The sequence below is a fragment of the Herpailurus yagouaroundi genome, unplaced genomic scaffold (genome assembly GCF_014898765.1).
Source record: "Herpailurus yagouaroundi ecotype Mexico unplaced genomic scaffold, PumYag 199, whole genome shotgun sequence".
In the NCBI taxonomy this organism is placed as follows: domain Eukaryota; kingdom Metazoa; phylum Chordata; class Mammalia; order Carnivora; family Felidae; genus Herpailurus; species Herpailurus yagouaroundi.
Genome location: NW_024412430.1, coordinates 4769674 through 4783622, shown reverse-complemented (window position 1 = coordinate 4783622; position 13949 = coordinate 4769674). Strand labels below are relative to the sequence as shown.

Sequence of the window (13949 nt, the reverse complement as noted above, 5' to 3'; positions counted from 1 at the left end):
CTGATTCTTCTGAGCGCCCAAACGTATCATTACCCAACACTGAAAGAGTCACGTTATTTCTTTACCTGTTTTTAAAAAAAATTTTTTTTGTTTTTATTTTCAGCATTCACCTGGGGGTAAGACCCCACGTACTAATTCCTCAACCGTAAGTCCTAGACAGAAAAAGTCCGGGTTTAGAAGGTCTCGTGAAAACCGTATAACGATTTAATGGTGTCACGGGGAAGAAAAAAAAAAAAAAAAAGGCCAACGTTACTCATGCAAAAAGAAAGAATGCACAGAGATGACCACAAGAAGCAGGTTGTGTGGATATGACGTCTATTGTGTTTGAAGGTCATTTTTACTTTAGAGAGTAGCAAATAACTCACCTCCTGGAGCGAGACGACAAGCTACAGCTCCACAAATACAAGGATCGGGTTCTTTCTAAATACCTTTTCTTTTCTTTTTTTTTTTTTTAATTTTTTTTTTCAACATTTATTTATTTTGGGGACAGAGAGAGGCAGAGCGAGCAAGGGGGAGAGGCAGAGAGAGAGGGATACACAGAATCGGAAACAGGCTCCAGGCTCTGAGCCATCAGCCCAGAGCCCGACGCGGGGCTCGAACTCACGGACCGCGAGATCGTGACCTGGCTGAAGTCGGACGCTTAACCGACTGCGCCACCCAGGCGCCCCTAAATACCTTTTCAAAAGCACATGTGCCAGATCTCCCCCTCGCTCACCTCTCCTCTGCCTCTCCCTGCCCTGCGGCCCTCCCCTGTGCATGTATCTACAAGAGACCAGGCACATAGAATCTGTTTTCTTGCTCTGCTTGGAAATTATTTCCTTTTATCAGCCTGCACAGCTCTTTCCTTACCCCAAGACCCAAGGATCGATATTTGTCTATCGATCATCCCATTGTTACAGAATTCAGATGGTGGTGAGTTTACGAAGGTCAACGGTTTCATGCTCCTTTAGCATGTTGTTCAGGCTTTGGAATATAACCCACAATCGTTAATATTACGTGCCAACTTGGCTAGGCTACCTACAGTGCCCGGTTATTTGGTCAAACGCCAGTCCAGATAATACTGTAAAGGTATTTTTTTAGATGTGATTAACACTGAAATCAGCAGACTTTGAATAAGGCAGATTCAGCAGACTTTGAATAAGGCAGATTATTCATAGAATGTGGGTGGGCCTTATCTAGTCAGTTGAAGGCCTGAGGAGCAAAGTCTGAAGTTTCTCCAAAAAGAGGGAACTCTCTTCAAGTCTGCAACAGAGAGACCCTGCCTACGTTTCCGGCCTGCTGTCCTGCAGAATTCAGACTCCAGACTGCAACCACTCTTGCTTGAGGTTCTAGCCTGCTGGCCTGTCTGTCCTCCGTATTTCGGACTTGCCAGTCCCTAAACCTTGGTGAGTCGATTCCGATTCCTTGAAATGATTTTCCCTCTGTCTCTCTCTCGATCGATAGAGAGATATCTCTTCTTGCTCCTATTGGTTCTGTTTTGCTGGAGAGACCTGACTCGTACATAATCACGTTGCCCTTTTTTTCACATGACACCCTTGCAACCCTGCCTTCTTTAAAATAAACACATAAATGGCTCTTCATTTTAAGAAAACTGTGTTTGTTGCAGACGACTGTGCCGATGTTCTTTGTGACCACCTCGGGAAGATCAGGCATACCCATCCCTGTCTCGGGAATTGCTGTGCGATTCTGAGCTGGTGGCTGTATTGCTCGAGCGTGACCGGGGTGTTGGCAAAGTCTCCGGGAAGAGGGAAGACTGGGCCTGGGAACCAGAACACGGTGCTGAAAATCTCAAGGGAGAGTTTCCCTCCCGCCCTCATAACAAGTTTTGTTAACAAGAGGCAGTCAGGGGAGTACAAGGAGAAAAGCCACCTCCTAAAGCTTCCTCGCGTTTTGACAATGTGGCTTGCTAATCTCAGAACGGTGTGGGAGCTGAGTGAGGGGGTGCAGCTGGGGGAGGGAAGGGCTAGAAGCCAGTTTGTGGCTGATACGTCATGTTGCATACACTATCAGCTCACTTCTGTGGGTTTGTTTTAATATTTATTTTTGAGAGAGAGAGAGAGAGAGAGAGAGAGAGAGCAGGGGAGGGGTAGAGAGAAAGAGGGACAGAGGATCCCAAGCAGGCTCTGCACCGTCAGCACAGAGCCCGAGGTAGGGCTCGAACTCACGAACCATGAAATCATGACCTGAGCTGAAGTCAGACACTTAATGGGCTGAGCCACGTAGGCACCCAATTTTGAAAACCCAATTTTTTTTTTTTTTCAGGACAGTCTTCATCCTGTCCTATGATCAAATTCTGTGTCAGATGTTTCCAGATTTTTAGTTGGAAAAGTAGGACTATCTTATATTGCTTCTGGGATTACCTTCCTGTGTCCATGGTTTCCTTCCGCTCACTCTTTCTAGCCAACTTGGCTGACCTCTCACCCTCTTCTTTGCCTTTCCAGATTATGACCTTCCTTTAACACCTGTCCCGAATTACACCTCTTATGGCCACAGTATGACTTTGCTGGGCCTTAGGCACTGTTACCTTCATGAGCTCCTGCCTTCAGTCAAAAAAATCCAAAACTTTTATTTTACACCTGCATTGGTAGAAAAAAACTATAATCCACACAGGAGTATAATCATTTTTTTCTTTAGGTTTTAAAAGCATTTCAGAGTCTCACAGGGGCCCTTTAACGTATCGAGCATTTCAGAGTTTTGCAGGGCCCTTTAACATATCGGGGCCCCTGGACAGTCTGCCTCCTGATGCTATTGGATAACAGGCCACCCCTTATTCCTCCTCCACGAAAGCACCCTGTATAAATGCCTCTCCTCTTTTATTTCTGACAGAGAGACGGAGTGAGAGTGGGGGAGGAGCAGAGAGAAAGGGGGACCCAGAATCTGAAGCAGGCTCCAGGTTCTGAAATGTCAGCACAGAGCCCAGCACGGGGCTCGAACCCACAAACTGTGAGATCATGACCTGAGCCAAAGTCAGATGCCTAACCGACGGAGCCACCCAGGCACCCCGATGCCTCCCCCCTCTTAGTTTACTAGCATTGGCACACAGCCTGGACACAGAAGGATTTAAATTCAAATGCCAGCTTCTTCACTTTCTAACTGGAAACCACAGCAAGTGATTCAACTTTCTGAACATCAGTTTCCTTCCTTGTGTGATTCCTGCCATGGTAATATGATGCAGCCCATAGACAGGGCTCAATGCTCCGTGACAAGTGCTCGTGATACATATTTATACATGTGTTGGTCATTAACTATCTTGATTTACATGTTACACTATTAGCTGCCTCTTCACCTGTGTTTGATTCCCTTAGTAAACTGTCACCTCCCATTGGGAGTAAGTTTTAGCCCGGGGGTTCTCCAACTTAAGCGTGCGGCAGAATCACCTGTGTTAAGGCACTGATGGCTGGACCCCACCTCAACTTCTTGGTTCAGGAACAGCCTGGAGTGGGGTCAGTAATTCGTATTCCTAACGAGTGCCAGGTGATTCTGAGGCTGCTGGGTTTATTTATTTATTTTATTTAAAAAAATTTTTTTTAACGTTTATTTATTTTTGAGACAGAGAGAGACAGAGCATGAACAGGGGAGGGGCAGAGAGAGAGGGAGACACAGAATCTGAAACAGGCTCCAGGCTCTGAGCTGTCAGCACAGAGCCTGACTCGGGGCTCGAACTCACAGACCATGAGATCATGACCTGAGCCGAAGTCGGACGCTTAACCGACCAAGCCACCCAGGCGCCCCTGCTGAGTTTATTTTTTGACTTCAGTAGTCGCTACCCCCAACGTGGGACTTGAACTCATGACCCCAAGATCAAGAGTCGAATGCTCTACTGACTGAGTCAGGCAGGCACCCGGAGGCTGCCGATTTTAGGACGCTACTTAGAGAATCACTGTTTTAGACAACTCTGCACCCTCTCAAAACCTAGCACACAGGGGAAGCTTTTAAATACATTGAGAGTTAATTATTTACGCAAAAGGTAACACAAATGCCGGCAGGAGATTCTGCGCCCCTCCCCCGGTCGTGAGAAAACGTTCATTACTGCAGGGGCTGAGCAGAAAACTATGAGCCAGGAAACTGTATTGAAAGAAAGGGGGGGTATGGTAACACCGAACAGGGTCATCTGTGGGGTTGCGGGGACACGTGCAAAACGCAGACGAGATACCAACCACAGCTCAGCCAAGCCCAGGCTGCCTGAGTCCTTAGCTCAATCTAGAACAATGCCAGCAGGGCTGCTGGGATGCATCTGCTACTCTCTTTCAGATAACGGATCTGGGGTCTCTCGGGAAGGAAATAGCTTGACAGGGAGAAAGAAAGATGAGGCCAACTGAAGAGGTCTGGGTTTCCGAAGCTGCGCTTGAAGACCAGCTTTTAACTCTTTGTGGCACTTTCCCAACCCTTCCTCTCTACCCCTGCTGTTCCTTCTTGCTTTTTGTATTCCTTTCATGGGGAAATGTCGTTTGTGAACACCACAGCTCTCCCGGACACAGTCTGTTTACACACAAAGTAAGTTCACACAAATGGAAACTTGAAGAAAGCCTTGAGATCCTCCAGCCCAACCCACCAATTTTATGCATGACGAAATCTGAGCGTAGGGTTAATCCTAAAATACACAACCAGTCATGGCAGAGCCAGGCTGGAATCTGGATTCTTTGACTCACAGTGAGTACATGGTATGCATAGTTCTTTATACTCCCTAAATGAGTGGGAAAAAGATACCTTCTTTTCCACTGTATTTTAATTTTTTTTAAATGTATATTCATTTTTGAAAGACAGAGAGAGCAAGCACAAGCAGGGGTGGGGCAGAGAGACAGGGGGACACAGAATCTGAAACAGGCTCCAGGCTCTGAGCTGTCAGCCCAGAGCCCGAAGCGGGGCTCGAACTCACGAATCACGAGATCATGACCTGAGCCGAGGTCGGACCCTCAACCGACTGAGGCACCCAGGCGCCCCTCCACTGTATTTTTAAAGAGGAAAGATGACCTTCCCCTTTACTGGTCACATTTTCCCTTTTGTCCCTGGGAGGAAGAGGGCTTTATCGGGACAAATGAAAAGAAATGAACGACCCTCATTGGTATCAACAGGGCCTTGGAGCTTGAGGACAGAGATCACATCCTGTTCCCTGCTATATATCCACCAGCTACCCAGAAACTCGCACGAAGCAGAGGCTCAGACACCATATGATGAATGAATGAACGAACGAACGAACGAACAAATGAATCACTTGTTTGCCAATCTTCCAGCCAATTGGGGAGTGAAGGTTTCACACTGAGATTTTTGAGCTTGCTGAGGCGTCTCCTTAGCCCCAAGGAGTCAGGTAGGTATCGCAGAAAATCAGAAGTGCCTTTTATGTAAGATAGGCAGTGTGTCTGTTGGAAAACTATTGGCTTTGGACGTGAAAAACCTTTGAAGCCCAGAGGGTTCACTCTGATTCTTCGAGGCGCCCTCACCAGTGTGTGCAAAATAAAGGGAATAATACCCAACGCCTCAGGGGTGTTGGAAATATTAAGTGAGATACTGTGAGCAAACTGCCCTCCCCTTTCTGGTTCCAGATGCCTGTTTAAGAGTAAAATAGGTATTGAGTAGGTGGTGTAAGTAGAAGGATTGGAAGGGTAAGTACAGACTCTGGGTGGAAATTGAAGGGGCTTTTTTGGCTAAACACACACACAAAGTATCATTGTCTTTGTGGCCACTGTCTTTGAAGCAGCTGCTTCTCCTGAGGGTTTACAATACATAGAAGCAAAGCTCCTATCATCTACGTATTCTTCATATTCCACAGGCCTTCACCATTTCCCCAGTTTTCGAATACGATGTTTTTCAGGAAAAAATAAATAAATCTAGCTTTCTGCTTACCCATTCGGTCTCAGCTTCCTCGTTCCGGGCTCAAGAAACTCTGTCTCCTCCTCCATTTCCGTTTCAAGGATCATGTTTTTCTGAGAAGGCTGTGGTGAAAGCATTTCCCATTCATTGTCATGGGCGACAGCCTGCAGCATAACTGCACCTGGGTCAGCCCCACCGCGGCTCTTGCTCTTCCGCGATTGGCTGCCCAGACCAGAGGCCTCCTCTAGGGCTAAGGATTCCAGAGGCTTCATGCCTCCTAGAACTTGCATCTGGGCACCCTCGCCCACGCCACAATCAGAGGTTGACTCCACAGCTTGGCCAGCCCATCCAGGCCCTGAGTTCCTAGCTTCCAACGACTCGTCACCAACCTCGCTATGGCCCAAGACCATCCAATTCTGGTCTTGCCCAGGGCTTTCAAGAGCCGATCTCTTCTCACCTTGGGGAGACAGTCTCTCTGCAGAATGATCTCGTCTTTCATTTAAAGAGGCAAGCTGACATGAATCCCGGAAGCCGGCCAGCTGAGTTCCTGACATCTCTTCTTCAGAACCTGCGTGAAACTCGTCTAATTCAGATGTGTTTTCTCTTGCCTCGCAGGCCTCTGGCTTTGCGGGTGAATTTTCTTCATGGTTGACAAGTATGTAACCCATGTGTGCTGCGTGATTATCTTCATTCCTCTCTGTGTACCTTTCTTCCCTGGATTCCGCTGCTACCTGCTCAGGCCCTTGGGTCGGAATTCTTTTTTCTTCTTCCAATTCTGATATTCCCTTGCTGGCACCTAGAAGCGGAAGGTGAAGGGCAGAAGAGGAGAACAAGCCTTCATGAACACATCATGAGATGTGTGATCTTTGCAAATGCCCCATCTAAGGGGAGAGAAATTTAAGAACTTTTTTTAGGGTTTTTTGTTTGTTTGTTTGTTTGTTTGGAGAGCTGTTTCATTTTCTCATAGGCTCTGAGAAAGGTATTACAGGAGCAGCAGACATTATGACTGCTGTGACACAGGACTAGGGGAGGCATGCATTGCAAATGAAGTTAGTTCCTCTCTTCCCCGCGTTGGGAGGAAAAGCTCAGTTTACAAATATGTTAATTGCGTGAAAACAGCAGTTTCTGGGGGTGGAGGAATGGGTTGTTTCTTACCATTTGGTGGTCCTACGTCTCCACCTGCTGGTGAATCCGAATTATCTGTCTCTACTTCCCAGTCGATGTTGGACGGAGACAGCTCAAGGTTGGGGTGGGCTCCTGCTGGCAAAGAAACGGACTCGGGGTCTTCATGAATATGCAGGACAACCAGTTGTCCAGGCTGTCTGTTGGGGGTCTCGGCGTGGTTTTCTTTGCTTTTTTGATCAGGAAGGGCGGAAAGCAGCATCTCGGCTGCTTCGGGCCCTAGAGACTCGTCCTCTGGAGACTCGGCTTCCTCTGTTGTTTTGACACGAAGGGTAGGTTCTGTGAGATAGGACAAATCAAAGGGGGGTGTGTAAGGTGCCAGCGAATGCTTCAGGGTGTCTTCTTCCAAGGGAGGGTCACCGCCATAGAGAAAATACTCAGGCTCTTTCATTAAATCTTCATCGATATTTTGGCCCATGACATCATATTCGAAATCACCCCACGAGGCTTCAGAGGAACAGACCTCTTGCTTCCCTGCATCCCCGTCAACTGGCGTTTCTGGATTGCCCTCAGATAATGTCAATTTACTCATGTCATCTATTGTGCCCGTGGATGTGTTAAGACCTGAGGCATCGCTGAAGCTGTGGTCAAAGGCAGCTTCGCTTACGTCCAGGCAAGTGTCTGAAGCTAACGGGGCGTCAGGAACCGTGGCAGAATTCTCAGTAGCAAAAAGTTGCTCCTCGTCCAGCAAGGCTCCTGCATCTGTCTGACTCTCAGGAGAGAGGCCCTCTGACACCAACAAGCTGTTGCTGTCCATCGTAGGCTCCTGGAGAGTTACAGAAATACCGGTCCCCACGTTTTCCATCATTGGGATTGTTCTGTCAACGAGTTCCAAAGCCGGTGCTACATCTGGGGCAGCAACTTTGTCTGCTGCTTTTAAACCTGCATTGCCTTCACCATTTATTTCAGAAGGTTCAGGAGAACCTCTCTGAGAGGCAGGCTGAGATGAGCCACTTATGTTCACTTGATCACTGATCGGAGGCAGTGGGATTACATTTTCAGAATATAGTTCTGAATCGTATGGGACAAATTCCTGCCCAGGCTCCCGATTGGGTTCTTCATCCATCTTTGGCTCGGTGAGATATGACTCACCGGCTTCCCCTTCCGGTCCCACTCCAGCCCTGACGAGCTGTTCAGTCTCTTGCTTTGCTTCATGATCATGGCATATGTCAGGGCTGTTGGAAGCCTGAGAATTGCTGTCATGGTCACAGTGGGTCAGTATATCTGGATTCTCACCATCTGCTTTCAAACTGAAGGGCTGCTTAGCATCTATCCACAAGTCAGGCGAAGCTGAGGCCAGTTGCCCACCCTCCTGGAAGTTGCCGTGTAAAATATCTGGAACGAATGTGCCTTCGGGGCTCTCCCTAGGAGGACAGACATCCCATTCAGAGCCCGACTTCTTTATCAACTGGGTGGAAGAACTGACAGCCGGGAAATCTTCTGAGGCAATGCTGGAATTTGTTATTTCACTGGGGTACGATTTTTCTTCTTCCCACCGATTTGTTTCTTGACACTCCACGGTCAAAACATTAGATACGACACATTCATTTTCATCTGTGTGAGTAAACGTTGCGTCTGGCTGATCCCAGACGGACAGCGCTGTATTCTGACTCTGGTGCTCTTGGGTAGGTGTTTCAGAAGTCAGCTGTTCACCAGCAGAAGACAAGAAGGTTTGCTCTCTAGCATCCTTTTCTTTCATTTGGTCCAGTATCACAAGCTGGCCAAGCTGATCCGCTTCTGGGTCTGGCTGTCTCAGTTGAATGTTCCAGAGTTGCTCATGGGAGTTCTCCTCTTTGCTCTCCAGAAAGGGTGACCGATGTTCATCACCGAAGGGCTGAGTGCAATGCGTTTCCATGGGTTCAGTATCACCCTGGGTGGGTACTCCCCAGGGACCCACTTTGTGGTATACTGAAGAATTCATCTCTAACACACTACTTGGGTTGGGCAATTCCCTTTCAAATGCGCTCTCCATCGGTCGTCCTTCTTGTAGAGAGGCATTCCACCGCTCGGAGCGCTCAGCTGAGAAGCCAAGTGTTTCCAGTTTGGAATAATTCTCATTCTTTGATTCGCTTTTGGGAGATAGCTGCCAGGTGGTCTCTCCCGTCTTCCCTGTTTCTGGAGAAGATCTCATCTCTGTATCCACTGCTGTAACCTGTAGTTCGGTCTCCTTTAGCGGTGAGAAATTCCAGTGATCGGGGCTGCTTTGTTGGTTGTCACAGAATGGGTCTGGCTTGTTCTCTCTCGCTTCTGAATTGCCTACATACGCAGGACACTCCTCAGACTTGGGATCAGCGGTGGCCAAGAACTTATTAGGTTCATTCACTGAATCCCAAGCTCTGGGGTCGCTCTGAGCAACTTGGCAAGTGCCCAAGTGGACCTCTTTCTCCACTGACTCTTCATCACCTATGCTGTCGTCATCAGAACCTGAACTTGTTGAAATGAACTTGGCATCCTCTGGCTGCACGGTTTTAGGAAGGTCATGGTCATTTTTCTCCTGATGGCTAACCACTAGAGACCTTTCCTGATATGCCTCGGAATACTCAGAACATTTGCCTGTTTCAGGGCTGGATACAGACGAAAAGGAATCACCATCTACTGAGTCATTCCAAATCTCTAAAAATTTAGGGACCTTGAGATCTAAGCTCTTTTCAAACCTGTCCATTCTGTTTTTGTCCAGGTCCTCCATTTCAGTAATTACTTCTATTTGGCCATCAGTAGTAATTAGTTCAGATTCTTGGTGACTCTGTTTGCTCCAGTCATCTTGCTTCTGCTCCTGATGCCCCATATTGGGTCCATGTTCCCAGGAAGGCAATGGAGCTGAGGAATCATTTAGGCCAGGACTCGATGCACTCGAATGTGTATACTCACTAGAAATACTATCTCTGCGATAATTTCCCGATGAAGAAGCTCCTGGAAGGCTGTTTTCAGTACTCTCAACTTCAAGACTCTTAGTAATCTCAGAATTTGGGACATTGACCTGCACATCACTGTCTATAGAGCCATCCCAAATGTCAAGGCTTTGGGGACATTCATGGCGTGGCTCTTGGTTCACTCTCTCTGGTTCCAGAACGTTACACTCTTCAGTGCTCTCAAGACTCATTTCAGGGAAAGATACAGTTTTTGTTAAATTCAGCCCAAGCCCACTGGAAGTGTCAGTGGCGTCATCTGAATTTCTGTGATACGGGAGGGGCTTGTCACAGGTCTCTTCTGCCCGCAGGTCATTTGTGGACACTTCTGCGCGCACATCACAGGAACCTGGATTGTAAGACCCCCTCTCGTGCTCTAAAATCTCCTGGGGTTCCTCAGTCTGAGGGCTGGAAGGGACTGAGAGAGAGTTGATTTTGCCGGACTCATCACAGATTTCTTGATGTTCAGATGCAACCGGGGAAGAGCCTTCCCGGTCACTTTGTCCTTTTCCAGACTGCTCCGAGGCTCCGTCTGTCATCTCCTCCTCACGGAGGTGCTCCCTAGCAGTGGCTCCATGGGCTTCCTCCTCACCTTTGCTTTGTCCACAGCTAGGACCTCTCCATGGATCTGAGGGTCCAAAATGCCCTGGATTCTCAAAGTTGGTTGCCAAGGATGTCGCATCATGTGGCAGGGTTCCTCTGCACGGGTCCTGCTTATCAGGATCAAGTGCACCTGACTCGCCGGCTCCAGAGGCTGCTAGCATGTCTGGGATACAACTGTCCTTAATTTTTTCTGATGAGTTGGGAGTTCCAGAAGGAGATTTGTGTTGTTCAGAATCTGTGACATATGAGGGGCCTGGTAACATTAACGAAGACATGTCATTATCTCTCATGACGGAGTCCCAAATGCCATCTGCGATCAGCTGTCCACTTTTTTCATTCAGTGTGTGATATCCATTGGCAGGAGTGTCCTTGCTGTGCTCAGAAGGTGCGGGGAGTTCCCAGTCCCCCTGATTTGCTTCCTGATACTCCACACCCCATGGCTCCAGCTGTCTCACTGAAAATCGGGTCTCCGGTTCAGCGCTTTCAATCATGTATCCTTGTGCCTGACCTTCACTGGAGATTGCCACACCCGCGCTACAGTCGTCCCAGTCCAAATCATTATCCATATCGGAGATGGTCGCAGTGGACTGCGTGTCCTCCAGAATCACTCTGTTCCACAAGTCGAGGCTGTCAGGGGCCGCCTGGCGGGAGTTTGTGCTGCTGTGCAGAAGCGTGAGCTGTCGGTTTGTTTCATTGTACAGCTGCATCATGCTGGGGTCGTCGTAACTGGACAGGCTGCTTTCCCCGATGTCATCCTCCATGGAGATGTTCTTATCATCTGTGGGCTCCGTCCTGAGTAAATCCTTCTCGGAGTTGTAAGTGACATTTGTCTCCGAACTGTTATCTGCATCCGGTGAGCCCCACATTTCTAGGTTCCCGGGACCTGAACTAATTCGATTTCTAGGTGGCTGCTGCGGCGACTGGGGAGGCATTTCAGTCTCCCCTGTGGCAGAGTTAGCATCTTGTGACTCAAAACCTCCCTCTTTAGCAAATGGCTTGCTTTCTGTTTCTTTCTCGTCTCCAGCAAATGTTGGCGAAGTATAGGAGTCAGATGTGGAGTAGTTGGTATCTAAGGGGGAGGGCACCGAATCTTCCCCTATGTTGGATGCACTGTAATCGGGACATTTGTATAAGAAGGAATCTTCCCAAGGTGCCAGGACGTCTGCCCCTCCTTTTTTGATACCCTCCTCAAAAAGGTTCCAGGAGTCTACCTTTTCATACACCTCCCCCCTAATTTTGGGATCCATTAAGCCATTCTGATCTTCCTTTGTCGGTTTGGAACCATTCCACGCGTGGTCCAGATCGGATCTGGGGTTTCCAGATATAAGGATATTATCCCTGGAGTCGTGGTTCTTCTTACCCCAGATTTCTGGGGGTGCTTCGTTATTTGCCTCACTGGGTGAATTGTCTTCCGAGGGAAAAGAAAACCCACTTTTTGCCATGGCCCATTCCCTCGGGTCCCTCACAGAAGGCGTCTCGCCGCTCGTTGGGTGCAGATTCCAGGTATTTGCCAAAGCTTTGGTGCCATCTTCTTTACCAAATGCACTCCAGGCTGGGAATGACACCGCAGCGGCTGGTTCCCCATCTTCCGTGGGATTTCCCCACGGCTCCGGCATCGCCGTGGGAGAGCGGTCAGAATGCCACAAGGCAGCAAAGTCTTCGATCAGGTGGTGTGCCCCCTGAGGAGAAGCACTGGGCAGATTCGATTTCTCTGTGGGCACGTTCTGAAACTGTAAGTGGTCCTCATTTTGGTCCTGAATATTATGGCTGCCCAGCCCAGGCTGACCAAATTCAGACTCCCAGGGACTTGACTTTGGGAATTCGAGACTCTTTGGTGGAAATATAGAATCTGAGGCTCTCCTGTCCACTGGGCTTGGCTTATGGTCTTTCCATGACTCGGGACTCTGGAAGACAGACTCCTGTTCACTAGAACTCCATGTGTCTGCAATATTTTTAGAGTCAATTTCCAAGCCACCCCACCAGCTGCTGCACCGTGCACGGGTCTGAGGTGGCCCTATGTGACCCGTGTCTACTGCTTTTGGGGTCACACTTTCTGGGTAGAGTAGAGCTGGTTCTTCCGTGGATGGTGAACTTTCTACAAAGCTATTCATAGGTGTTGGTGGGACCCGCTTTCCAATATTTTTCAGCCTTTCTGGTGAAGGAGATTTATCTCCCACAAAACCTGTCAGGCTCACATTTCTTTCAGAGTTATCCTCGGGACTTTCTGGTCTCTGAACAAATTCCTCATCAAATTCCACAAGGTCATCTTTGCCAGCCTCCGACAAAAGTGAACTGGATGAATATTTGGACATGTCCATCCCTATCCCATTGATTTCTTTAGGCCCCGTCGGGGGTTGTCCTTCTGATGAATCACTATTGGGGAAGAAGTCATCTGCAGGAGAGTAGTCTGCAGAATGAGAAGATGGTTGGGACTGCCCAGAAGCCATGGTTGCTGAGTCAAAGTTGAAGAGGTCAAAGGATTCCCTGTGTTCTCCAGACCGGGCATGCTCCTCTGGGACTGCTCCTTCGGGGATGGGACTATAGGAGTCAAACCCTGGGAGGAGGCTGTGGTGAGGCCCAGCACCTTCTCCCACTGGACTGTCATCACTGAGGAAAACCGAGCTCTCCTTGGATGAACGGCTGCTCCTAATGGTGGCCAACCCGCTATCTGGGCTGACGAGGTCGATGTTTACATCCACCTGAGCCTGATTAGAATCGTTGAGATCTGGAGGGTTTTCTATGAAATTCACGGAGCTGGGCTGTGGCTCTATGTCAGAACCATACAGCTCCATAATCCCGGAAGATCCCTGGGACAATGGGGCGCTGCCTGCCACGGCTTCCGTTGAGGACGTCCGGCTGTTGGAGACCATCTCTGGACATCTCCTGTTGATGACTTCCTTGACGAGAAGGAGCACCTGATCACAGGTCACCAACGGGTTCTCCTGCTGGTACACCAGGATCTCATCACAGCCACATTCAAAGGGCTCCAGCTCCAGGCAAGGGTTCTGGCTTTCTTCCAGTTCGCAGCAGATCTGTCAGGGAGGCACAGGGGTTTGTGTGAGCACTCAGGCACTCCTTGCATCTTCCTTAACTTTTCTTAATATAAAATTGATCTGGGTTCATCCGTCTACAAAGAAGATCTCAAACAACTGAAAACTGCATAACGTAAGACACGGAAAGTCCCACTTACTATACCACCGGCTCTTTCTACAATCCCATCCAACTGGCTCTTCTTTGAACTCAAAATCCCACTGCTCAATTTTGCTTGCTTCTGAAAGTTACAGGTTAAGAGATTTCCACCATTTAAATCCTTTCCTTGTCGTAATATGATACCGTCTTCCAACGGGAGTGCAAGTTAAGTTTGCAAAAAAAGCAGAGAGAATGCTGGTTGCTGAGAACTAGGGGAACACGTGTGAGAATAAGGGGCAATCAGGTGGACAAAGGGCTTTT

The 13949-nt window shown here is 48.5% G+C and overlaps 1 protein-coding gene across 8 annotated transcripts in view; it reads right to left on the bottom strand.

Moving 5' to 3' along the window:
- The window catches only part of PRUNE2 (prune homolog 2 with BCH domain), a 274947-nt gene that overhangs the window by 73528 nt on the left and 187470 nt on the right, over positions 1 to 13949 (bottom strand). For all 8 annotated transcript variants that reach the window (XM_040449313.1, XM_040449305.1, XM_040449310.1 and 5 more), the window contains exons 8-9: positions 6964 to 13531; positions 5842 to 6604 (exon numbers count right to left, since the gene is read on the bottom strand). In XM_040449313.1, the coding sequence (XP_040305247.1) occupies positions 5842 to 6604; positions 6964 to 13531 (7331 nt within the window). The remainder of the gene's footprint in view (positions 1 to 5841; positions 6605 to 6963; positions 13532 to 13949) is intronic.